The 27,782-nt window shown below is 35.6% G+C and overlaps 1 protein-coding gene and 2 pseudogenes across 3 annotated transcripts in view; 2 read left to right on the top strand and 1 right to left on the bottom strand.

Moving 5' to 3' along the window:
* SLC9B1 (solute carrier family 9 member B1) overlaps positions 1-27,782 on the top strand; it is a 62,766-nt gene that overhangs the window by 21,416 nt on the left and 13,568 nt on the right. For all 3 annotated transcript variants that reach the window (XM_047718104.1, XM_047718103.1, XM_047718102.1), the window contains 4 exons: positions 9,344-9,514; positions 10,682-10,824; positions 12,079-12,206; positions 26,626-26,801. In XM_047718104.1, the coding sequence (XP_047574060.1) occupies positions 9,344-9,514; positions 10,682-10,824; positions 12,079-12,206; positions 26,626-26,801 (618 nt within the window). The remainder of the gene's footprint in view (positions 1-9,343; positions 9,515-10,681; positions 10,825-12,078; positions 12,207-26,625; positions 26,802-27,782) is intronic.
* Positions 8,469-9,058, top strand: LOC125093229 (60S ribosomal protein L17-like; annotated as a pseudogene).
* On the bottom strand, positions 14,378-14,901 carry LOC125093230 (60S ribosomal protein L23a-like; annotated as a pseudogene).

The raw sequence follows: 27,782 nt of genomic DNA, 5'->3' as shown, positions 1-27,782 counted from the left end.
CCGAGCTGAAGGCAGAGGCTTTAACCCACTGAGCCACCCAGGTGCCCCTTAACATCAATATTTTTAAGGATTCTAAAGCTGAACTTGAATATCCGACAGTGAAAAGTGATTGGACTTTTTTGTAAACATAATTTCTGCACATAGATCTTACATGCACATTCCCATGACCGTATACTCTGTGTAGTGGGCATTGTCTATACAGCAATTGTTAGGAGTAGGGTCAGGGCCTGTGAAGAGAGGAAAATATATTGGTCACCAAAGATTATCCACTGAGATTGAGAACTGCAGTTTGCTCAGGAACTAATTTAGGAGTTTTATAACACCAGTATTGCAACTACAAACATACTTGGGTTTATAACTGGTTTTCCCTTTGTTTGCTTTCATTTTTGATTTTTCAAATTCAGAGAAATTTATAGGAAAAGGATCTTCCATGTTTCTATCTTAGGGGATGCATATTCTTGTATTCTCTTTTTCTGTCTCTGTCTCCATCTCCATCTGTCTGTCTGTGTCTTATCTCTGTCTCACACACACAACTGTACACCCTATATTGGTGTACAGAAACTCTTAAAACATATTTTCTAGGGGTGCCTGGGTGGCTCAGTGGGTTAAAGCCTCTGCCTTCGGCTCAGGTCATGGTCTCAGGGTCCTGGGATCAAGCCCCGCATCGGGCTCTCTGCTCAGCGGGGAGCCTGCTTCCCTCTGTCTCTCTGCCTGCCTCTCTGCCTATTTGTGATCTCTCTCTCTCTCTCTCTCTCTGTCAAATAAATAAATAAAATCTTAAAAAAAAACATATTTTCTAGATAATAGCATATATTCTAGATAATGAAGATAGAGCTGCAGTTTCTCTATAAATCATATTTAATTCACCAATCCCATAATGTATATAAGTTAATTTAGTAAGAAATCTAAACTCTCAACCACATGCAGAAATCAGTCTCATCACTTTTAATCACACTATTTATGTCTTTTATTCGGGTGGTAGCTTGCCTAGTACCAAAGAAATGGATATTCTAGGGAAATAAGTTTAGGTCTTAGGCTATTATTCTTTTTTTGTTTAAGTTTGCTTTCAATAAAGATACTTTGTTTTCAATAAAAAGTACTTTATAACTATTTTCTTAAAGTTGTTTTTCCTTTAAATGAATGAAAGGAAAGCTTTATTGTATGTCCAACTATGACTTTCAAATAATCTTAGGGCCAGATTTTCTCCATTAAAATCTTATCATCAATGTTATGAAGTAAGCAGTCTTGAAAGTTTAGAGCTCAAAAATAATATCCCAGACACTTTGAATTTCTGGTCCAGCATCATCCCTCCACCTTAACATATAAAAAGCTGAACAAACTGAAAAATTAACGATTCTTCTTAGTTCCACCAAAAAAGTAAGGCTAGAGGGCAAATAACTGCCCCCCAAATTGGAGACGGCATGTGGATACAAAGGATCATAACTTATTAGAGCAGAAACCTCTGTGAGAACCAGTTCTAGGGTAGGTATATCTAAATTTTAATTGACAAATTGGCTAGGGACTCAGGGTGGATAAGTCTGACGGGGGTAGGCCAGTCATGGTGTGGGAAACACACTTTTGTGAGTTTTACCTCCAGGAGCCATCTGGCAGGCGGAGGGGGAAAGTTATCATATGCAGTTTACTAGAGCTTTCTGCTCTTCTTAAGAATACCTTCCCTCAAGAGAAACTGTTTTATCAGAACCTAACCTATGGGGATTTTATCTGAACCAAACTGACCAGGGAAAAGAGAAATAACCGAAACTTACCCCCTCTGTATAACCCCCACTAGCCATCCTATAAAACCTAATGGGATAGGAAAAAAACAAAACAAAACTAAGAGGCACTTGTGAGGTTCATAGTGCAGGAGCAAAGGCTCACTAAAGACTGGTTCAACTCTATAGAAGTCTTCCCCTCCCCACACAACTTACCACTATATTACCAAAGGTCTTTTTACCCAGGACAATATATTCACTTTTAAGCAAAAATATGTAAGATGTATTTAAAGACCAAACAAACAAACAACAACAACAACAAAAAAAAAACAGTTTAAAGAGACAAAGTATCAGTAGACCCAGATATTGCAGGGATGTTGGAATTATCAAACTGTGAATTTAAAAAACTATGACCAATATACTTAGGGCTCCAATGGAAAAGTAAACGTAAGAATGGAAGGGTAACGCGTCCGGCTCTCTGCTCAGCAGGGAGCCTGCTTCCTCCTCTCTCTCTGCCTGCCTCTCTGCCTACTTGTGATTTCTCTCTGTCAGATAAATAAATAAAATCTTAAAAAAAAAAAAAGAATGGAAGGGTAATGTAAGGAGAAGATGGAAGTCCTCAGAACCAAAAGAATGCTAGAAATTATAAACAGTAATGGAAACAAATGTCTTTGATGGCTTCATTAATAGACTATACACAGCTGACGAAAAAATCTCTGAGCTTGTGGATCTGTCATTAGGAAATTCCAATGCTGAAAAGTAAAGAGGAAAAAAAGATTGAAGAAAAGGAACAGAATACACAAAAACTGTGGGATGAGTACAAAACATAATGGGATTAGCAGAGAAGAAGAGAAAAGGCAGCAGAATAAAGATTTGAAAGCAATAATAACTGAGAATTTCCCCCAAATTAACACCAGGTAGAAAACCACAGATCCAGGAAGCTCAGAGAATTCCAAGCAGGATAAATACCAACAAATAAACAAACAAACAAAAATACTACACTTGGATATATCATATTCAACCTATAGGAAATCAAAGATTTTTTAAAGTCTTGAAAGAAGCCAGGGAGGGGGAACACTTTAGTAATAGAGTAGCAAAGATAAAAATTATATCTGACATATCCGCCGAAATGATGCAAGTAAAAAGAGAATGAAATGAAATATTTAAAGTGTTGAGACAAAAACAACACACCAGCCTAAAATTCTGTATACTACAAAATCATCATTCAAAAGTGAAGGAGAGGGTTTCTTGGGTGGCTCAGTCAGATAAGTGTCTGATTTTTGATCTGAGGTCATAATCTCAGGGTTGTGAGACTGAGCTTCGCATCAGGGTCCACACTGGGCATGGAGCCTGCTTAAGAGTCTCACACACTCTCTCTCTCTGTCTCCCACTGTTCCTCACCCCCAAATTAAAAAAAAAAAAAAAAGTGAAAGAGAAATAAAGACTTTCTCAGACCAACAAAAATCAAACCAGTAAATCTGCCTTGCAAAATGTTAAAAGAAATTCTTCAGAGAGAAAAAAATTATATAGGTCAGAAACCCAGATTTACATAAAGAAGGAAAAGCATCAGAGAAGGAGTACATGAAGGTAAAACAAAAACTTTTTTTAATATTCTTAAATGATTGAACACATAACATTTCACAATAATAGCAAAAATATGTTCACTGATTATATGCATTATTCTCAAGCTTACATGGAACATTCACTAAGATGGACCACATTCTGTCATATGCATACAAAACACCATAATTAATCTAAAAGAATAAAAATCATACAGTATATGCCCTCGGACTATAAAGGGTTTAAGCAAAAATTCCAAAGGCAGTTGGAAAATCCTAAAATACTAGGAGATTAAACAATACATTTCTAAATAATACATGTGGAACCTCAAGTGATATTTTAAAATAGTTGGAACTAAATGAAAATAAAAATACAACTTATGAAAATTTTTGGATGCAGTGAAAGCAGTGCTTAGAGGAAAATTTATCAAATTTAGGGGCGCCTGGGTGGCTGTCTTTAAGCATCTGCCTTCAGCTCAGGTCATGACCCCAGGGTCCGGGGATTGAGCCCCGCATCGGGCTCCCCACTCTGCAGGAAGCCTGCTTCTCCCTCTCTCTCATTCCCCCTGCTTGTGTTCCCTCTCTCGCTATGTCTCTGTCAAATAAATAAGTACAATCTTTTTTTTTTAAATAGCAAAAAATCAATGAAACCAAAAGCTGGTTCTTTTATAAGATTGATAAGCTCATTAGACCTCTAGCTAGGCTAAGAAAAACACAAAGAAGATATATATAATCCACTAATATTAGAAATTTAAGAAGGGGGGCGCCTGGGTGGCTCAGTGGGTTAAGCCTCTGCCTTCGGCTCAGGTCATGATCCCAGGATCCTGGGATCGAGCCCCTCATTGGGCTCCCTGCTCGGCAGGGAGCCTGCTTCCTCCTCTCTCTCTGCTGCCTGCCTCTCTGCCTACCTTTGATCTCTGTCTGTCAAATAAATAAATTAATTAATTTTAAAAAATTTAAGAAGGGACATCACTACATCACTACCCATGGACTTGTAGAAAGATATTAAAGATAAGATAAAAAGATAATAAAGGAATACTGTGAACATCTCTTAGCTCACAAATTTGATAATTGAGAAGAAATAGACCATTTTCTTGAAAAACACAATCTACCAAAATATACACAAGAATAGACAATCTTGGGGCGCCTGGGTGGCTCAGTGGGTTGAAGCCTCTGCCTTCGGCTCAGGTCATGATCCCGGGGTCCTGGGATTGAGCCCCGCGTCGGGCTCTCTGCTCAGCGGAGAGTCTGCTTCCTCCTGTCTCTCTCTGCCTGCTTCTCTGCCTATTTGTGATCTCTGTCAAATAAATAAATAAAATCTTAAAAAAAAAAATAGACAATCTGAATAGGAATATATCTATTAAATAAATTGAATCAATAATTAATAACCTCCCAAAACAAAAGGCACCAGACCTAAAATGGCTTCACTGGAGAATCTTACCAAACATTTAAGAAAGAAATTATACCAATTTTCTACAATCTCTTCCCAAAGATGGAAGCAGAGGGACAGTTCCCAAACCATTCTGTGAGGTCAGCATTTGCCTCATACCCAAATCAAAAACATTACAAGAAAAGAAAATCATAAACCAGTATCCCTGATAAGCACAGAAGAAGATCCTCAACAAAATATTACTAAATCGACTTAACAATGTATAAAAGAATTATACATCATGCAACCATGCGAGATTTATTCTAGGTATGCAAGGTTGGTTCATATTTGAAAAAGAATGATCGTAATCCATAACATGAACAGACTAAAGAAGAGAAATCATATGATCATAGTAATAGGTGCAGGAAAAACATTTGACAAAATCCAATATCCATCATAATTTACAGATAGAGGGAAACTTCCTCAACTTGATAAAAAAAAAAAAAATAGACTAAAAATCCACAGCCACCATTCTACTAAATGGTGAGAAACCAGAAGCTTTCCAACTAAGACCAGGAATAGGACAAGGATGCCCTCTCACACTACTCCTTTTCAATATCATACTAGAAGTCCTAGCTAATACAATAAGAAAAGCAGAAACAAAGCATATGAAGAAATAAAAAATACAAAAACAAAGTATATAAAGAAATAAAACTTCCCTTGTTCATAAATGACATGATTGGGTAGAAAATTAAAAGAATCAAGAAGAAAACTCCAGAGACAACAAATAAGCAAGTATAACAAGATTGCAGGATAGAAGGTTAATAATACAAAAGTCGGTGATTGTCTTCATATGTATCAACAATGAATAAATGGAATTTGAAATTGAAAATACATTACTATTTCCATTAGAGCCCCTAAAAATAAAATACCTAAGTATAAAGCTAATAAAATATGTACAAGATCTACACAAGGAAAACTGCAAAACTCTAGTGAAAGAAATAAAAAAAGGACTAAGTCAATGCACAGATTTTCCTTGTTCATGAAAAACTCAATATTGTCAGGATGCCAGTTCTTTCCAACTTGATCCATAGATCAATACAACCTCAGTCAGAACCCCGACAAGTTACTCTGTGGACGCCCACAGACTCGTCTGAGGTTTATAGAAAGTGGCAAAAGACTGAGAAGAGCCAATGTAGTATGAAAGGAGAAAAATTAGATGAGAATTGACACTACCCAACTACAAGACTTACCATAAACCTACATATCCTGTGGTCATCACATCGATATAGAAGAGCCTTACAGCAATATGACTTTATTTATCCCTCCTCTGCCTTCAGTGCAAGATTTATATATACTTTTACTTCTACATTCTTACTTTTTGCTTCTACATTGATGTATATATTCTTACTTCTACATTTGCTTTTAAAAGCCAACAGTCTTTTTTTTAAGTTTAAAAAAGTCTCACATTTGTCCACATATTTACATTCTCTGGTTCTCTCCATTTCTTTCTGGCAATCTGAATTTTCATGTGGAATTCTTTCCCTCAGTCTAAAAATCTTCTTGCAGTGTTTTTTGCAGTATAAGTCTTACGGCATTCTTTCAGCTTTTGTCTGAAAGTGTCTCAATTTGGCTTTTTTTTTTTTTAATTTTCTAAACAGAGGTATAATTGACATATAATCTTATATTAGTTTTTAGGTGCACAATATAATGATTCCATATTTGTATATATTACAAAATGATCACCACAATAAATCTAGTAAACGTCCATCATCATACACAGAAACTTTTTTTCTTATAATGATAAATTTTAAGATCTACACTCTTAGCAACTTTCAAATATATAATACAGTATCACTAACAATAGCACCATGTTATACATTACGTTCCAGTAACTTATTTATTTTATAACTGGAAGTTTGTAACTTCTGACCCCCTTCACCTATCTTGTCAACACCCCCATCCCTGCCTCTGGCAACCATCAGTTTGTTCTCCATATCTGTAAGCTTGATTTTTAGATTCCATGTAGAGGTGAGCATGCAGTATTTGTCTTAGTCTGACTTACTTCACTTAGCATAATACCTTCAAGGTCCATCCACGTTGTCTCAAGTGGCAAAGAGTTTTATCTTTTCCTTTCTTTTCTTTCTTTTTTTAATATTTTAAAGTAATTTCTACATCCAACATGGGGCTTGAACTCTCAATTACCAAGACATCAAGAGTCACAAGCTCCAATAACTGAGCCAGCCATGCACCCCAGGTTTTTTCTTTTTTGTGACTGAAAAATGTTTGATTGTATATATATACCACAATTTATCCATTCACCTTAAATGAATATTTAATGTTGTTTCCCTAGCTCGGCTATTATAAAGAATGCTGCAGTGAACAGAAGGAGGGTGCATATATCTTTTTGACTTACTGTTTTTATTTTTGTTGTATAAATACTCAGAAGCAGAATTGTTGGGTCATATGGTATTTCTATTTTCCTTTCTTCTTGAATCAGTTTTGGTAACTTGTATCTTTCTCTGGATTTGTCAGGGCGCCTAGGTGGCTCAGTTGGTTAAGCAACTGCCTTCGTCTCAGGTCATGATCCCAGGGTCCTGGTGTCAAGCCCCACATCAGGCTCCCTGCTCCTTGGGGAGCCTGTTTCTCCCTCCCTCTCTGTCTGACACTCCTCATGCTTGTTCTCTCTCTCTCTCTCTCTCTCTCTCTCTGTTAAATACATTAATAAAATCTTTTTTTAAAAAGTAGAATTTATCTATTTTATCTAGTTTTTTAGCTTGAAGTTTTTTACAATATTTCCTTTGTGTTATTTTAATTTCTCTAAATCTAAAGTGATGTTTCCTCTTTAATTCCTAATTTTGGTCATTTGTACCTTCTTTTTTCTTTGTCAGTCTAGCTAGACATATCTATCTTATTGCTCTCAAATAATTAATTTTTATTTCATTGGTTTTCTCTAATGTTTTTGTTTTCTATTTAATTATTTTCCACTTCAATCTTTTTAATTTCGTACATTCTACTTACTTTTGGTTTGATTTACTTCTCTTTTTTAAGTTGTTAAGGTGGATGTTTTTATTGTCAATTTTAGATAATTCTTTTTTTCTAATATTTTTAAAGCTATACTTTTCCATCTGTACACATCATATCCCGTTAATATTGATATGCTGTGTTTTCATTTTTATTTGCTTTAAGATAAGTTGTAAGTCCCCTTGGGTTTACTTCTTTGACTCCTGATTATTGTTTGCATAAAATGTCTTTTTTCATCTTTTTACATTCAGCTTATCTGTTTCATCCAAAGTATCTTTCTTATAGATACCAAATAATTGGATCTCTTTTTTTTAATCCAGTAAGATAATCTTTGCCTTTTGAATTTAGACCAAACACATTTAACATAATTACTGGTTTAGTTGAACTTATGTCTACCGTTTTATTACTTGTTTTCTGTAAGTGTCATGTCTTTTGTTTTTCTGTTCATTCTTTACTTCTTCTTTTGTGCTAACCAAATATTGTTAGTGCACTATTTCAATTTCCCTGTTAATTTTTTAGTTATATTTTAGAGGTTTTAGTTTTAGTGATTTCTCTGTGGATTATAATTATTATCTTCAATTTTTCACAATCTACTTCAGTTTAACATTGACTTAATTCCTGTGGTATACAGCAGCTTTGAGCCAATAGACCTCTATATGCTATAAATTCAACAATATTTTGTTATATTTATTGCTCTTAATAATCAGTTTAGCACTTTAAAGGACTCACATATACTTTTAAAATATTTTTTTAAATGATAATACTTTGGCTCTTCCCCCAAGTGGCCTGAGGGGACCTCAGAAAATGGTTTACTATTTGCTTGACCCAGAAAACCATACAAAATTATGCAAATCTAGAGGTTCAGATCTGTGTACTCATTTTAGGAACACATATGTAACTGCCCAGGCCAACAAGGGTATGCATATTCAAAAAGCCACCCAGTATCTGACTGATGGTCACTTTGCAGAAGCAGTAAATGCCATTCCGTTGCTATCATGATGAAGTTGGTAGGTGTGCCCAGGCCAAACAGTGGGGCTGGACACAGGGTCAGTGGCCCAAGAAGAGTGCTGAATTTTTCCTGCCCATGCTTAAAATTCCAGAGAGTAATGCTGAACTTAAGGGTTTAGATGTTGATTCTCTGGTCATTGAGCACATCTGGGTGAACAAAGCCCCCACGATGCAGCACAGAATTTACAGGGCTCAGATCGAATTAACCCATACATGAGCTTTCCTTGCCACACCAAGATGATCCTTACTGAAAAAGGGCAGATTGTTCCTAAACCAGAAGAGGAGGTTGCACAGAAGAAAACGATATCCCAAAAGAAACTGAAGAAACAAAAATTTATGGCCCAGGAGTAAATACTGCACAGAATAAATGCAAATAAAAATAAAAAGAGAATGTTGGTTGTCTCTTATTATTAAACATATTTCAAGTATCCTCAAAAAGAAAATAATAATAATACTTTGTTAAAAACTTGTCCCATAAATTGATAGGAACTTTGGAATATATATTAAATGGATATGATTTCAATTATTCTAACAAGCAAACATTAGTCAATGCTATGTATCATTCATTATATAGGACTATTAATAATGACATTTGATAAAATAGAATTCATCTTTTGTATATATATATGTCTATGTAGATATATGGTTATATGATTTTTTTTATATTTCAGGAGTTACAATTTTTATGGTATGGTGTGTAGCCTGGTCATTCTTTGGCACTGAAGTTCTCCCTGGTGGAAATTTATTTGGACTATTAATGATCTTTTATAGTGCTATTATTGGGGGGAAGCTTTTGGAACACATTAGAATACCTTCAGTACCTCAACTTCCACCTCTTCTTGGTAAGTGTACAGTTAGCTCTTTTTTCTTTGTTATTAACTATATGTAAATGATGAACATACTCTAGACAGAATAGATATAATATAGAAAGATTTCAATGTAATATGATCTTTATTTATGTATTTACCATATATGTATGCTTATAGCTCATTTCTAGAACTATTCTTTCTACAAATGAGCACACAGATTTTTTTCTTAAAATATTTTTGAAATAATTTAAATATATCCAATATATGATTCCTGTTGCCTTATTGTTTAATAGGACATTTTTTAGTTAATTTTAAATATATTGTAGAAAAAGAAACATTTGGAAAAGACTGAATTTTTCTGTAGATAACCTAACTCAAATACAATTATAAGATTCAAATACTGTAGTGATTAGGGCATAAGAAGGTTTTATGACTCTTGAGTAAGCTATATGGGCATCTCTACTATGTACATTCTTGGATGCATCATCTGCCTAACTAGTATTTTATCATTACCATTACCATATAATTCTCCATCTGGACAGAGGAAAATTAGTGAAAGAACGTCTATTAGTGGTGTCTCATATTTTCTAAATATTCAATACACCCAAATATTCAGTACACTTTCATTAGAGATAATCACTCCATCCTATTGCTAATACCTTTTCTATGTCCACAGCACCCTTTCAGCACCTGCTAGGTATTTATTGAATCTTTTTTTTTGTCCAAAACTTCCACTCTTGTCCTAGCTTAGGCGATTTGTTTTCCACTTTTTGATGGACTATGGCAGAGCCTTCTAATTGTTCTCCCCTCCAGTTTTATGTCTATCTAATTCATCAAGACCATCACGTGGAAAATACCAAGACTCGTTATGTCACTTCCTCCTAAAACTTTCCTATGGTGCATTACTCTGGCAAAGCAGTGCAAATGGAGGCTGCAGGGGGGTTAGCTTTATATTATGTGTCCCCTCCTGCCCATTTTCCTACTCCCTTCCTTGCCTTTTATGTCCCAACAACACTGAATTACTTGTTGTAGCCTTTTAAGGTATGTCATTTTTTATGCTGCTTCCTCTATTTGTATGTAAGCTGCCCTTCACCAAAGCAATGAGATACAGTGTGTATGAAGAAGGGAAATTAAACATTTCTCTCTTCTAACTTGGAAAAATTAAATGAATGAGACGTGCTTTATTTTCTTTCTTTTAAGGGATGTTACTGGCTGGTTTTACTGTCAGAAATGTTCCATTCCTCAGTAATTACATCCATATTAATAACAGGTGGTCTTCAGCTTTAAGAAACTGTGCCCTTACCATTATCCTAATACAAGCTGGACTTGGACTTGATCCACAGGTAGATTTCTAATTATATCTTTAAAAAAATATTTTAAATATTAGGGGCTTATAGAAAAGAAAAAGAGGCAAAATTTTTGTTATAGCTATTCCAAATGAAGCCTGTAAGCAAAACTAAGAGAAAAGGATTTTGTAGAAATATTGGCATCTTATAATTTCTACTTCTGGTCACCATTATTGCTGATATGAAGAGAATCATTATGATGTGAGATCTCTATTAGAGATCATCTGTAATGATACGAGATCTTTATTAGAGCTCATCTTTAATTATTTGTATAGAGATAACATTCTCTTGTACAGCATTTGTATTGTTTGGGAGCTGCAGGTTTTCTGTGGAGAACTATTTACTTTCCAGTTAATAAAGGATAAGGTCCACTTCTAAACTGTTTTTGCTTTTCTTTTATTTTGTTTTTCAGAGGGGCTGAGTATTTTGGTAATATTTTTGTTTCGTGATTGTTACCTACCCACCCCCCCACAGAATATATGCCTGATTAACTTTGAATTATTGTAGAAGCTAATCCTTTTAAATATTTCTTAAAATATTAATATCTAGAATGGTAAATCTATTTGGCTTTTAAAAAGATGATTATTCATGAGTATAACGGTACTCAAACAACAAGTATAAGAGTTTAGTGGAAATATCTCAAGATATTTTTAAGAGCATATTTTCAAGAGCCTAAAGACAGGGGCACCTGAGTGGCTCAGTTCGGTTAAGCATATGCCTTCCGTTCAGGTCATGATCCCTGAATCCACAGGGTCCTGGGATTGAGCCCCACATTGGGCTCCCTACTCTGTGGGGAGCCTGCTTCTTCCTCTCTCTCTGAAGCTCCCCCTGCTTCTGTACTCTCACTCACTCTTTCTCTCTCTTTGTCAAATAAATTTTAAAAATCTTTTTTAATTAAATTAAACAAGTCATTTCTAAAAGTTAACTGATGGAAATAAACATAGGTTACTTTCATTATATTATTTACAAGGAAGATTAAGGAAGGTAGAAATAGTTATTTAATTACAGACAAATTGATCTTTTAAAATAGTTTAGATACAAAAATGTTTTACAAAATGTGAAATAGTTTATAATCCAATGGACCTACAAAATGAGCTGCATTAGCATTTCAAGCCCAGTGGGACAATCTGGAAGATTTAGCTTAGTAAAAGCTAATTACTCAAAAAAGACTATATATTTCAGAATTTACTTAAATAATTTTCTTGTTGGCCATTATAAGTTTGTCTAAATGTGATTATTTTTATATTTCAGGCTTTGAAGCATTTGAAGAGAGTTTGTTTAAGGTTGGCTATTGGTCCTTGCCTCATGGAGGCATGTTCGACTGCTGTTATTTCCCACTTCCTTATGAAATTTCCCTGGGAATGGGGATTTCTGTTGGGGTAACTTTTTTTCATTTTCTCTACAAAAATATTCAGTTAAGGATGCTCGGTTTAAAATTATTGAAAATAGGGGCGCCTGGGTGGCTCAGTGCGTTAAGCCGCTGCCTTCGGCTCAGGTCATGATCTCAGAGTCCTGGGATCAAGCCCCGCATCAGGCTCTCTGCTCAGCAGGGAGCCTGCTTCCTCCTCTCTCTCTGCCTGCCTCCCTGCCTGCTTGTGATCTCTCTGTCAAATAAATAAATAAAATCCTTAAAAAAAATAAATAAAATAAAATTATTGAAAATAATTCAATAAAATTATTGAAATAATCAGAAAATTATATAGACAAATTTCTCATTAAAGTTCTTTTCACGGTGGTAGAAAACCTTGAAAGTTCATTGGTTAGAAGCAGAGCCATGTTCTAAATCTACCATATCCTTAACAAACATGCATAGTCCCTAAATGTTTAGGGCAAGATAATTCACTTGATCATTTTATTCCTTCTCTCCTATTATAATCTATTTCTACTTTTTAACCCATCCAAAGGCCTTTTCCTTATACATTGTGTACATATATATATATATATATATATATATATATATATATACATACATACACATGGGAAAGATTTTATATAGATATAGATATTATAACAAAAAAAGACTCTTTCCTATATCTAGTGTCCCATGTATTTTTACCCACTATCCATTTCCCTTCATGTTCCAGTTCCTTAGAGTAATAGTCTATAATCACTCTCTCTAGATCCTGAACTTATTTTCATTCTTCAATGCACTTACCTTTTGCCTCTACTTATCCATTGGAAAATATAGTAAAGTTCACCCATTACATACTTACTGCCAAATGCAATGGATTCTTTAAAATTAATTTTTATTATAAAAGTAATACCGAAGTACATTTTACTTTCAAAAAATAAGAACTTGGGGGCGCCTGGGTGGCTCAGTGGGTTAAGCCGCTGCCTTCGGCTCAGGTCATGATCTCAGGGTCCTGGGATCAAGTCCCGCATCGGGCTCTCTGCTCAGCAGGGAGCCTGCTTCCCTCTCTTTCTCTCTCTGCCTGCCTCTCCGTCTACTTGTGATCTCTCTCTGTCAAATAAATAAATAAAATCTTAAAAAAAAAAAATAAGAACTTTACAGACAAAAGTAAAAAGCCTTTTAACCATGTCTTCAAATCCTAGTGCCCATACCCCTACCCAAGGTAATAACTTTTATAAGTTTTATGTTATCATTCTAGACCTATAAAATTAACATTCCATATAATTTATATGAAAATACATAAAACAGGGGCACCTGGGTGGCTCAGTAGGTTAAAGCCTCTGCCTTCGGCATCGGGCTTTCTGCTCGGCAGGGAGCCTGCTTCCTCCTCTCTCTCTGCCTGCTTCTCTGCCTACTTGTGATCTCCATCTGCCAAATAAATAAATAAAATCTTTTAAAAAAAAAAGAAAATACATAAAACAGTCCTGTTTTCCAGGGATATATGTACTATATATATATATATATATATATATATATACATATGTATATATATATATATATCATATAAATTGTATCAAAGAACATATCACTTTCTTTGCAATTTTCTCAACAGTATTTTTGAGATTATACACATTTAAAAATGTAGTTCATTTAATTGTTGTATAGTGTTACATTATATGATAAGACCAGATTTTATTTACCCTGTTACAACAAGTACATTTTATTTGTCTCATTTTGCACAAATCTCAGTTTTTCTAGAATAGTTACCTAGGTTATGTGCATTTTCAGTTTTGACGGATACTATCAAAATGCCTTCAGCTCATACTAGTTTGCCCCATCACCAGCAGGGTATGAAAATAACTGTTATTCTTTCACATCCTTGCAAATTTTTTTTAAAAAGATTTTATTTATTTATTTGACAGAGAGAGATCACAAGTAGACAGAGAGGCAAGCAGAGAGAGAGAGGAGGAAGCAGGCTCCCTGCTGAGCAGAGAGCCCGATGCGGGACTCGATCCCAGGACCCTGAGATCATGACCTGAGCCGAAGGCAGTGGCTTAACCCACTGAGCCACCCAGGCGCCCTCCTTGCAAATTTTTGATATTGCCGAACTTTTATGATTTCTTCTAATCTGGTGAATGAAAAATGATATCTCATTGTTGTTTTAATGTGCATTTATGTGTTTATTAATGACCTTGAGTATTTTTATGATGAAAAAACTGTATTTAGCTTTAGCCAGCTGGACTCAGATTAGATGATCCCAATTTTGTTGGCAACATCCAAAGGATCATAGTCAGGGGCCAGTAGAACATATGCCTTCTTCTCTCCATCAGGTCCATCAAGGTGTTGACCTTGGCCACATCAATGTCCTAGAGCTTCTTCACAGCCTGTTTGATCTGGTGCTTATTGGCCTTGACATCCACAATGAACATAAGCGTGTTGTTGTCTTCTATTTTCTTCATGGCTGACTCAGTAGTCAGGGGGAACCTGATGATGGCGTAGTGATCAAGCTAGTTTCTCCTGGGGGTGCTCTTTGGAGGGTGTTTGGGCTGCCTTCGGAGACACAGAGTCTTGGGTCGTTGGAATGTAAGTAATGTGCGGATCTTCTTTTGTGTGTGTGTGTGACTGTAGATGACTTTCAGCACCGCTTTCTTGGCCTTCGAAGCCTTTGCTTTGGCTTTGGCTTTGAGAGGTGCAGGGGCTTCCTTCTTAGCTTTCGGCGCCATCTTCGTAAAAGGAATTTCCCGAGTATTTTTATGCTAGCCTCTTCATACCCTTTTTCTATTTTTCTGTTGAGTTATTCTTTTCTTTCTTATTATTTCAATGTTTTGTTATAAATATTGCAAATATCTTGTCCTAATACACCACTAGATATTCAACTTTGCTTATGGTGACTTTCTATCTAAAAAGAGTATATATAGGGGCACCCAGGGGCACCTGGGTGGCTCAGTGGGTTAAAGCCTCTGCCTTCGGCTCAGGTGTTGGTCCCAGGGTCCTGGAATCGAGCCCCACATTGGGCTCTCTGCTCAACAGGGAGCCTGCTTCCCTTCTTCTCTCTCTGCCTGCCTCTCTGCCTACTTGTGACCTCTGTCAAATAAATAAATAAAATCTTTAAAAAAAAATAAAAAGAGTATTTTATTATTTCCAACATATAGAAGAGCAAATACATAAAACCATTCCTTGATTTTGAAAATCAAAAAGAAAAATGAGGGCATGGGGAAACATAACTGCTTTTGCTGTACCGAAGGGTTTTTTTAATGTAATCAAATTTATCAATATTTCTTTTTCTGTTTAATGCCTTTTCATGGGTCATTCAAAAGGTCCTTTTTAACCTATAATCACAAATTTATTTATAATTTATTCACATTACTTTTAAATTAATTTTTAAAAATTCTTTTAAAATAGCTGGAGTTTATTACATATGAGGAACTAGCTACATTCATTTCCACATGAATAGGTAGTTGTCTCAACACCATTTATAGAAAACTTTTTTCTTGTCCCCATTGATTTGAAATGTTGATTTTATCATGTAACAAATCCCATAGATTTGTTTTTATACTTTGTGTTCTATTTTCTTCCAATCTCTTTTGTCTATTTCTGTGTCAGTATTCTAAAGTTTTTGCTATTTTGCCTCTACAAAAACAGTATCCTCTTTTTTACACACACACACACACACACACACACCACGTCCACGTCTTCATTATCCATTCATCTGTTGATGGACATCTGGACTGCTTGCACTTCATTTTGGACATATTTTATTGCTATGTCTTCAAGTTCATTGATCTTTTCTTCTGCAGTGTTCAACCTTCTCTCAGTCCTATCCAGCAAATTTTTAAAAATTCAGATATTGCATTTTTTTGTCATAAGCCATCATACATTTCTTTCCAACTTTATTGAGATATAATTCACATATAACATTTTGTAAGTTTAAGATATACAATGCGTTGAGTTGATACACTTATATATTGCAAAATAATTACCAGCATAACATTAGTTAATGCCTCCATCTTGTCACATAATTACCTTTGTGTGTGTGTGTGTGTGTGTGGTGAGAACATTTAAGACCATCTCCCTTAGCAACTTTCAAGTATATAATACAGTACCATTAACTATAATTACCATGTTTCACATTAGATCTCCGAAACTTATTCATCTTGTAATTGGAAGTTTATACTCTACTGACCGACATTTCCCCATTTCTCCCACCCCCCAGACTCTAGTAACCACCGTTTTACCCTGTTTCTATGAGTTCATCATTTTTAGATTCTACACATGAGTGAGATCATACAATATTTGTCTTTCTCTGTCTATTTTACTTAGCATAATGCCCTCAAGGTCCATCCATGTTGTTGCAAATGGCATTTCTTTCTTTCTCATGGCTGAATATTCCATAGGTGTGTGTGTCTGTGTGTGTGTGTCTGTGTGTGTTATACACACACAGACACACACACCCCACAGTTTCTTTATCTACTCAGCCATTGGCAAAAACTTAGGTTGTTTCCATCAGATACTGCCATTTTTTATTTCCTAAAGTTCTCTTGGTTCTTTATTCTGTCTTCCACTTTTTTCTCCATTATGTTCATGTTTTCCTTTAGATTCTTAAGGAACATATTTATATGTAACATATTTATAACAGCTGTATTAACATATTGATTTATCATTTCCCTCATCACTCTCATTTGTGGATCTGTGTTCTATTAACTGATTTTTCACCCCAGTTATAGGTTACATTATCCACCCCTTCATATGTCTAGTGGTGAGATGCTGGATTTTGAAAGTTTTACATGTTGGGTTTTTTTGTTTTTTTTTCTTTTAAAGATTTATTTATTTATTTGAGAGAGAGGAGGAGATAGGAGAAGGTCAGAAGGAGAAGCAGACTCCCCACGGAGCTGGGAGCCCAATGAGGGACTCAATCCCGGGAATTCAGGATCACGATCTGAGCCAAAGGCAGTGGCTTAACCAACTGAGCCACCCAGGCACCCATGGTGGTTATTTTTCTTTAGAATTACACTTTGTCCCAGAGGGCAGTTTTAAATTATGTGTGAATTCGTTGATGCTTTCAAGTCTCATTTTTAAGATCTTTTGGGGATTATCTAGAGTAGCCTCACTATAGGGCTAATTTAGTTTCCTTCTAAGGTGTGGCCCTTCTGAGTTTCTACTGAATGCCTTATGTACTTGACAAGGTGTCTCCACTCTAGTTGGTGGGACCCCAGAGGTTTTCCCAGCCTTGTGTGAGCTCTGGAAATTATTTATCCTACTACTTCAGTGATCTTTCTTTAGGTGTTGTACTTGCCCAGATTTCTGGGGTTTTACTCTATGCCCATCCTCACTGGTATTCAATCAAAGACACAGAGAGTCCTTCATGCAAATTTCTGGAACTTTTGTCTTTCCCGCCCTCAGGTACACTGCTCTGAAAATTTTAACTGCCTTGGCTTTCCCAGACTCTTTCTCCTCAACTCAGCAAGTTTGTTGGGCTTTGTTTGGTTTTACTCTACCACAGCCTTGAAATTGCTCCCAAGCAGAAAACCTGGCTCAGTTGGTGGTAGAGCATGTGACTCTTGATCTTAGTGTTGTGAGTTTAAGCCCCATGCTGGGCATAGAGATTACTTTTTAAAAAAGAAAATTTTTAGAAAGAAAGAAAGAGAGAAAGAAGGAAGGATGGACGGAAGAAGGAAGGGGGAAGGGAGGGAGGAGGGGGGGGAAGAGAGAAAGAAAGGAAGGAAGAAATAAAAGGGAGAGGGAGGAAGGAAGAAAGAAAAAGGAGAGGAGAGAAGAGAAGGAAGAAAAGAAAGAGAGCAGGCAAGAAGGAAGGCAGGAAGGGAGGAAGGAAAATGTCCAAAATTATTTTCCTTAAACTTTTAAAAACTGTTCTGTTTTCCTTTATCTCCTTGCTATTGAAAAGTCTGATGTCAATCTAATTGTTATTCTTTTAATCTTTTTTTTTAAAAGATTTTATTTATTTATTTGACAGAGAGAGATCACAAGTAGACGGAGAGGCAGGCAGAGAGAGAGAGAGAGGGAAGCAGGCTTCTTGCTGAGCAGAGAGCCCGATGTGGGACTCGATCCCAGGACCCTGAGATCATGACCTGAGCCGAAGGCAGCGGCTTAACCCACTGAGCCACCCAGGCGCCCCTAATTGTTATTCTTTTGTAGGTGATCCTCTGTCTGGATGTTTTTAGACTTTTCTTTGATTTTCCTAAATATTACTGTAAATTATTTAAATATGGATTGTTCCATTGTCTGTGTGACCCTTTATTTAGATTTAAGGTCTTTTGTTTTTGTTTTTGTTTTTAAACAACTTTGTCTTTTTTTTTTTAAGATTTTATTTATTTATTTGACAGACAAAGATCACAAGTAGGCAGAGAGGCAGGCAGAGAGAGAGGAAGCAGGCTCCCTGCTGAGCAGAGAGCCCGATTCAGGACTCGATCCCAGGACCCTGGGATCATGACCTGAGCGGAAGGCAGAGGCTTTAACCCACCAAGCCACCCAGGTGCCCCAATCTTTTGTTTTTAATTAAGGGAAATTTACTTTCATTATTTTTTTTGAGTGTACCATCTTCTCTAATTTAATATATTTATCTTTCTGGCACTCATTTTTTTTTAAAGATTTATTTATTTATTTTAGAGAGAGAGTGATCAAGTAGGGGAAGGGGCAGAGGGAGAGAAAATCCTAAAGTAGACTCCCCACTGAGCATGGGGTCCTGTGCAGCTCAATCCTAGGCCACTGAGATCATGACCTGAGCTGAAAACCTGCCATTTAACCAACTGAGTCACCCAGGCCCCCTTCTGGCACTCTTATCATCTAAATAATGAAACATCTACTGCTATTCTGTTTTTTTAAGATTTTATTTTTAAGTAATTTCTACACCCAACGTATCCTTCTCAGTCATTTTAATCCTTATCTATCTTGAATTCCATTTTGCCAGATATTAATATTTCTCTTCTTACTTTGTTGTGTGTACCATATTTAGAATGAACTTCTCCATCCTTGAATTGTTAAACTTTTTATTAAAGTACAACTCACATACAAAGTAGTGTAAAGATATGAATGTACAGTTCCTTGAATGATTAAAAAATGAATATTCACGTAACCATCACCCAGATAGGACCCCAGAAGTGCCCTTATGCTCTCTCCTAATCATTTCTCTCCCTCCTCTCCACAGATAACCACTATACTAACTTCTAACACTATAATTTAGTTTGCATGTAATGAAATCATATAGTATATATAAATGAAATCATATAGTATATATTCTTTTGTGTGTAGCTCTTAAACTCAACATTATATTTGAGATTCACCTATGTTATTGTGTGAACAGAGTTCACCTTCTTTTTCACATAGTATATCATTGTATAAACATACTAGTTTGTACATTCTATTGTCAGTGGGAATTTGCATTGTTCCTAGTTGGGAGTTGTTATTACCAATGCTCTTACAAACATTTTTGTAAATAACTCTTGGTCCACAGTTTTCTATAGGTATATAACTAGGATTTAAATTTTGGTTCACAGGGTAACTATATGTTTAAAAGTTTGGATTATGTCAAATTATTTTTCAGAATTCCTAATTTACATTTCCACCAAGTAGTATATAAGAGTTCCTATTATTCCAATTCCTGCCAACACTTGGAATCATCAGTCTTTTTAATTTGAACCACTTATATGCTGTGATATCTCATTGGGATTTTATTTCTATTACCCTGATTTATAATAAAGCTAAAGAGTGCCTGTTATGTTTCTTTCCCATATTTCTAATGGGCTTTTTGTTATTGTTGTTTTTTTCTGATTTATTGGTAGGAGTTCTTAACATATTCTGGATATTGGTCCTTTGTTAAATGCATTGCAAATATATTTTTCCATTTATCAACTACCATTTTCACTCCATTAGTGGCAGAAATTTTTCATTTTTAATGTAGTCCAGTCTTTCATTCTTTTTCTTCATTATTGGTATTTTCTGTTTAAGAAGTCATTCCCTATCCAAAGTCATAAAGATATTCTCTATATTATTTTCTAGCAATTTTACTGTTTAACTTTCACATTTAAATCCATAATCCATAAATCCATAATCTACCTTAAAGAGAGAAAAGGGGAAGCAGGCTCCCTGCTGAGCAGAGAGCCAATGTGGGGCTCCATCCTGACCCGAGCCGAAAGCATAGCCTTAACCCACTGAGCCACCCAGGCACCCCTGACTGGTACACTTCTAATATTGAGTTATTCAACTCAAACCCATGGTGTGCCCCTCCATTTATTTAGGTATTCTCTAATTTTTCTTAATCAAGGGGTTTTTATTTCTTACGTAGAGTTCCTGTGTACATTTAATTAGATTTATTCCTAGGCATCTGATAGTTTTATTACAATTATAAATAGTACTTATATATTATGTTTTTATTATTTGTCACTGGTATTTAGAAATATTATTTAATTATTTTCTACACTGCTTTTGTCTCCAGCAACCTTGTTGGGCTCATTAATTCAAATTTATCTGTAGGTTGCTTTGGTTTTTCTGCATGTACAGCTATATCATCTATGGATAATGACAGCTCTACTTTCTTTCCAATAAGTATACCATCTATTTTTCTTTCTTTGTGGCACTGATTAGGCCCTTAAATATAATGTTAATTAGAAGTGGTGATAGTAGGCATCTTTGTCTTGACTCTGTATTTGTCAAGTTTTTTGTAGCTGCTCTTAATGAAATTAAGGAAATTTACCTCTATTCTTAGTTTGCTACATTTTCTTTTTTTTTTTTTTTAAAGATTTTTTATTTATTCATTTGACAGACAGAGATCACAAGTAGGCAGAGAGGCAGGCAGAGAGAGAGGAGGAAGCAGGCTCCATGCTGAGCAGAGAGCCCGATGCGGGGCTCGATCCCAGGACCCTGAGATCATGACCCGAGCCGAAGGCAGCGGCTTAACCCACTGAGCCACCCAGGCGCCCCAGTTTGCTACATGTTCATTAAAGATTGGTGTAGAGGGGCACCTGGGTGGCTCAGTCAGTTAAATGTCTGCCTTCAGCTCGGGTCATGGTCTCAGGGTCCTGGGATCGAGCGCCATATTGGGCTCTCAGCAGAGAGTTTGCTTCTCCCTCTCCCTCTGCCTGCTGCTCTGCCTATTTGTGCTATCTCTCTGTTAAATAAATAAATAAAATCTTTTTTTAAAAATGGGTGTAGAATTTATCAAATAATTGTTTTGCTTCTATTGAAAGAGTGTGAACTTTCTCCTTTATTATAGTGAATCATGTTGATTAATTTTCTAATGTAAACCAAACTTTCATTTATGAAATGGATCCAGTTTATTTACCAAACTTATAATTTTCAACTTTCTTTGTACCATTTTGTCTTAGATGTATATCTCACTAACAGAGCTAAAGTTTTAAAATTCAGTCAAAGAGGCTCTTTCTTAACAGGTCCATCCAGCCAATTCCTTGTAGGTCAATTTAGAGTTAACCTTGACTTAACCTTATTTCGTTTTTTAAAATATTATAGATTCATGTGAATTTCATTCTTTTTTCACTTTTCCTACCTTTTGTTGAATTAACAGTATTTTCTTTGTTCCACTTTTGTTTATTCCTTTAATATTTAGAAATTACAAATTCATTCTCCTAGTAATTTCCTATAATTTTGGGAAAAACATACTTAAATTTATAACATGTTTTCACTATCCTTCACTCTCTCCTATATTCTCCCACCAGTTGATATAATCTAGAATTTTACTCCCAAATTATTTTTAAGTTTTCTTTACAGTGAACACTTCTATAGATTTAGCAATTAATTTCACTGCTCATCATTATCTCTTGTGATGATAATCATAATAGTTATAGTAGTAGCATACATTTATATAGTGCTTACCATGTGTCAGGTACTTTGTAAAGTACTTGATAATTAATTTATTTAATCCTCACAAAGACCTATAAAGTTGATACTATTATTATTACCACTTTTTTGCATATAAACAGAGAAAAGAGATATTACATGGTTTTCCTAACATCACACAACTAAATAGATATATCAAGAATTTTGGCTATGGCTAGAGCCTTTATTCTTAACATCTATATTATGCTGCCTCTGCCCTTGTATTTTTTTTTAAATTCCTTTCTTTTGTACTAAATATTCTTCCTGACAAGTTGATCTTCTAGTTCTTTTAAAACTGATCAGTGAATAAGAAACTGTATCCTTGAGTGTCTGAACATAACTTTGTGACTCAGTATTGAATTTTAGATTCAAAATTCTTTTCCCTCAATATTTTAAAGATATCAGTGTCATCTCTTTGCATTAGTTTTGCCCATGAAGAATCTCTTATCAAACTAATTTTTAATTCCTTTTCTAGGTAGAATAATACAATCTTTTCTCTCTCTCTATCTTTGGAAGCTGGGTTTTCCAAATTTTTCCAATTAAAAATTTCATGCTATACAAAGTATGTTCCTTGGACAGCAACTTTAGTATCACTTAAAAGTTATAAATGCAGAATCTTGGGCCCCATCCCAGACTTTTTGAAACAGAATCTGCATTTTAATGAGATTCTCGTGTAAATAATTTTTATATTAAAATTTGATTAGAGCAGCCTCAGGTCTTTTTATTTAGTGAAAATTTTCAAACATGTACAAGAGTAGAGAGAATAATAACAAAATAACAAGCACCAAATATCCTTAATTTAAAGTTAATAGTCCCTAATGAATCCTAAAGTAAATTACACATAGGATGGCATTTCATCCCTATACCCTAGAGGATGCATTTCTAAAAGGAACAGCATTTTTCTTACTAAATTAACAACAATTCCTTAATATCATTAGGCGAGTCTTTTTAAAATTTGTTCTACTCGGTATCTGGTGTAATGTTTCAATCAGAGGATTGTGTATCTTTTTCCAGGTCTTGATTATATCTTTTACCTCTCTGAGGTAAGAGTTTTCTTCTATTATGTCCTTCTATTATGTCCTTCGAGGTAATAGTTTTCTTCTATTATGTCCTTCTGTAATTCTCTTCTCCATACCTATTAAGTTTTCCTTATACTTTCTATGTGTTTACCTTTTTTACCTTCTATGTGTTTTACCTTTCAGTGTGTTCAGTACACACTGAAAAATTTTCTCTGCACAGTTTCCTAGCTTATTAAATCACTCTTCAGCTATGTTTATATTTTTTTTAATTTGGGGAATTCATTGTTAATTTCTAGGAACTATCATTAAAATTTTATGGATAGATGTAGTGTACTTTCATGATTCTGAGGATATTTATAGTTATTCTGAAGTCGTTTTGGTGGCTTTCTTCCTATTGTATCTCTTTTCTCAGTATAAATTCCTTCCCCTTAATGAACATGTACCTTGAAGTGATAGATTTCCCTAAATATTTTGCAATACTTTTAATTCCCATTAACTTGTGATTACTTTAGCTACTGGCTTTTGTCCTCTCGCAGGGAATAGTCCAATCATGTTACCAAGCAAGGTATCTTAGAAGCTCAGGCTGAGATTAAGCTTCTTATGCAAGTAATGTATTGAGGGAGGTCTCCATAGAAACCTCTGAGTGAAGGAAGCTAGATACATTCTGGAGAAAATCAGTGGTTCCCAAACTTTGCTATGTATTAAAATCACCTGGGGGCACCTGGGTGGCTCAGTGGATTAAAGCCTCTGCCTTCGGCTCAGGTCATGGTCCCAGGGTCCTGGGATCGAGCCCCACATCGGGCTCTCTGCTCGATGGGGAGCCTGCTTCCTCCTCTCTCTCTGCCTATCTCCTCTGCCTACTTGTAATCTCTGTCTGTCAAATAAATAAATAAAAATCTTTAAAAAAAAAAAAATCACCTGGGGAGCTTTCGCAAATCCCAACAATCGGAAGAATAATGTCGCCAAGATGGCATAATAGGAAGCCCCAGGCTTTCCTTCTGGCACAATACTGACTTAAAAACATAAGAACCAGATTACCTTCGTGAGGACTCCAGAACCCACTTGAGAAGTTATAGCATCTCATCCAAGTGCAAGGCCAAGAGACACATTGGAGCAGTTAGAACAGTTCATTGCATTTACCCACTATACCTCATCCCCTCCCTGCACAGCAAGGTGTAACCAGGAGAAAACTCCCAATTCCTGGCCTCTCGATCAGAAGGGAAAGAAAAAAGCTGGAGCATGTGTCCTACAATTTGGTTTTTTGACCCAAGGGACTGGTTTCTGTCTCACCTGACTCAGAATGCTAGCAGAAAAGAGAGTGGAACACTTTGGATATCTGAGGCCCATTGAGAACAGAAGATCTCAAAGAAATATATGCACATCCATGTTTATTGGAACATTATTTGCAATGGCCAAGAAGTGGAAGCAGCCCACATTGACAGATGAATGGATAAAGAAAATGTGGTATATACATAGGATGGAATATTATTCACCTATAAGAAAGAAAGAAAAGGAAGGAAGGAAGGAAGAGAAAAAAAGAAAGAATCCTGTTATATTCTCCAACATATATGAATCTTGAGGACATTATGCTGGGATAAATAAGCCAGGACAAATACTGTGTGATTCCACTGATATATCTAAAGTGGTCAAAATCATAGTAATAGAAAGTAGAATGTTGCTAGGGTCTTGGGTGAGGGAGAAAGAGGGGTTGTTTGTTGGATATAGAGTTTTAGCTTTGTAAGACAAAAAAGTTCTAGAGATCTGTTATACAACAATGTGAATATAGTTAACACTACTGAACTGTGCACTTAAAAATGGCTAAGAGGATAAATTTTATACTATGTATTCCTTACCACAATTTTTTAAAAATTATTTAAAATCCTAATATTCAGGTCAAATTCCATTTTAAGTCAGGTCAATTTGTCTTAGAATGGGAATCAGAACATCAGTATTTTGAAAGGTCTCCAAGTACAAGGTAGTCAGCCTCTAAGATCACTCCAAGCGATCCCTGCTTTCTGATATCTATACCTTTGTGTAATACCTTCTTCTTGAATATGCGCTGGACTTACTGACTTGCTTCTAATGAACAGAATACAGCAGAAATTTTAGAATGTCATGAGACATACTATGCCATGAGAAGACCATGGCTCCTATTTTGCATGTTCTCTCTTGTTCTCTGGAGAAGCCAGCTGCCATATTATGAGTAGCCCCGTTGAGAAACCCCCAGAGCAAAATACTGAAAGCCTGCCAACAGTCATGTGAGTAAAGCAGATCTTCTACCACTTGTGAGAGACCTTGATTCAGAGGCATACAGCTAAGTCACACCCAGATTCCTGACCCACAAAAATTGTGTGATAATAAGTGCGTGTTGTTTTAAGCTACAAAATTTGGGAATAATTTGTTAAGCATCTACGGATAAATAATATACGAGGTGATTCCAACGTGCTGTAAAGATGAGAAACAATCGAACTAGGCAAATAAGTATTTTTAGAGAATTCTAGGCTCTTCTTGAGTCCACAGGGAAATTTTGAGAGAAAACTATAACAGACTGTACAGCCAGAGAAGCAAAGGTACTAAACTATCCGACCCTCTATATCAGTCAGTAATTCACAGGAGCTGTCTGGAAGAAGAAGGAGTAGGAGGAAAATCTCCTTAGCAACCTCAAGTAAGCTCTTCTCAGCAGGGTAATATTGCTAGAAAGCTGCAGGTGTCAGAGGTTAGCAGCCAACAAGCGGGGGATGTGTGCACTGGCCTGCTAAATGTGTTCTGGTTTGGCACCAAGAACATCGCTACACAAGGTATATACTTCAACCTTATATAAAGTGAATGTGGAAGAGATGAGGTAAGGTACTGAATGAGATACACCAACAAAGGACATCCTGAGTGGGAATGTCCTCATTCCTCATGGGTGTCATCATCCATCCCAGGAATTTTCTCAGTTGTCTTTGCAACTTTGGTGCCTACACTCATTGTTCCTTCTTTGGGACAGATATCTGTTTCTTACTGACTTGTTCAAGAGTTAGAAATGGGGTGGAGAGTACATTTGTCTGGCCATTCTTACAGTGGTACTCCAAATAGTCACCCATTGGATTTCCTCAGATTTCTTCTGCTCACAGCATCTGCCATTTCTGTATTTGGAGCATTTTTAGAAGTATACCATATTTTTTGTAGCAACATTTACTCACACACACTTGATTTATGATTTCCTTCTTCAATCTTAAACTCTTATCTTCCTGGGATATACTTGGTTTCTTATCCATTTAGGTGTCTCCTCTTTTTTTTTCTAGTTAGGTTATGGGTTTTCATATTATCTTTATATCTTCATCTCAAAGGATTTAGGGATGAAGGGAGAGGCAGTTTGTGCCCAAACCAACATCTTGAATGAAATCTCTATAAACTTTTAGCCAGCAGTAAAAAATGTGTGGAAAATTTTACCACCATTAAATGACATTGACTCAGCATTTTTACTTTTGAAGTTATAGTAAATCTGCAAAGGTTAATGTATTTGTTGTAAAGTTTAATATAAAACACTACTTTGCTGAAAGAATGTTTTAAAATTGGTTTTCAAAATCTTTCTCGTAGTTTTGTAGTAGGTGCTGTCTCTCCTGCTGTGGTTGTCCCTTCCATGCTCCTTTTGCAAGAAAATGGATATGGCATTAAGAAAGGCATCCCAACCTTACTAATGGCTGCTAGCAGTTTAGATGACATCATAGCAATCACTGGATTCAATACATGCTTGAGCATCGTCTTCTCCTCAGGTAAACAAAAAACAGCAACTGCCATCTTATTCACAGCTTTTTCTGGTTCTTTTTTTTTCTTTCTTTCTTTCTTTCTTAAAAGATTTTATTTATTTGACAAAGAGAGATCACAAGTAGGCAGAGAGGCAAGCAGAGAGAGAGAGAGAGAGAGAGAGGAGGAAGCAGGCTCCCTGCCTAGCAGAGAACCCAATGCAGGACTTGATACCAGGACCCTGAGATCAGCTTCTTCTGGTTCTTTAAACAAGGTTTCTGGCTTTGCTTCTTTATTAACAGTTATTTTTACATGTAACATCTTTTTATTCTTCACAAAAAGCTCATTCTAGAGTAGAGAAGAGAAAGTGGATTAAGAAACCACTATTTAACACACATTATTTTATTTTCATAACCATATATTGTAATTTAAAAATCTGATAACCCATATTATTACCTGTTTTTTTGTTCATGTTTCTTTGGAAGTTTATCACAGTTTTCAATAGAAAATTTTAAGTAGCAATATTACTAGTACTGCTATTTGATATATATTTCTAAAATATGCCTTTTTGGCCATCATTATAAATAACTGGTTGCTCTATTACTAAGACAACCTAAATACATAGAGTATGGACAACTGTGTGCCTTTTTTGGCAGTGGTGGGACAAGCTCAGCAGCAATTCTGAATCCCAAGATAATATTTGGTCTTGGATGTCCCAAGAAATTGTGAAAGTAAATGTTTCCAAGTTTTTTAATGCTTTAATTATCTGCAATGTTTGAAATTCTGTCTTCTGTATTATTGAAGCACCAAAATATTTCTTAAGTTGAAAAGTAATATGTCTAGTTTCTCTTAAGATCAAAAGACATAAATAAAAAGGAAAAAAAGGAAAAGATAAAAATAAGCCCTGCAACATACCCTCAGGAATAATAACTGACTCTTTTTTTTTTTAAGATTTTATTTATTTATTTGACAGACAGAGATCACAAGTAGGCAGAGAGGCAGGCAGAGAG

The sequence above is a fragment of the Lutra lutra genome, chromosome 2 (genome assembly GCF_902655055.1).
Source record: "Lutra lutra chromosome 2, mLutLut1.2, whole genome shotgun sequence".
NCBI classification, from domain to species: domain Eukaryota; kingdom Metazoa; phylum Chordata; class Mammalia; order Carnivora; family Mustelidae; genus Lutra; species Lutra lutra.
The sequence above is the reverse complement of the archived record's forward strand: the minus strand, read 5'-3'. Positions and strand labels throughout refer to the sequence as shown.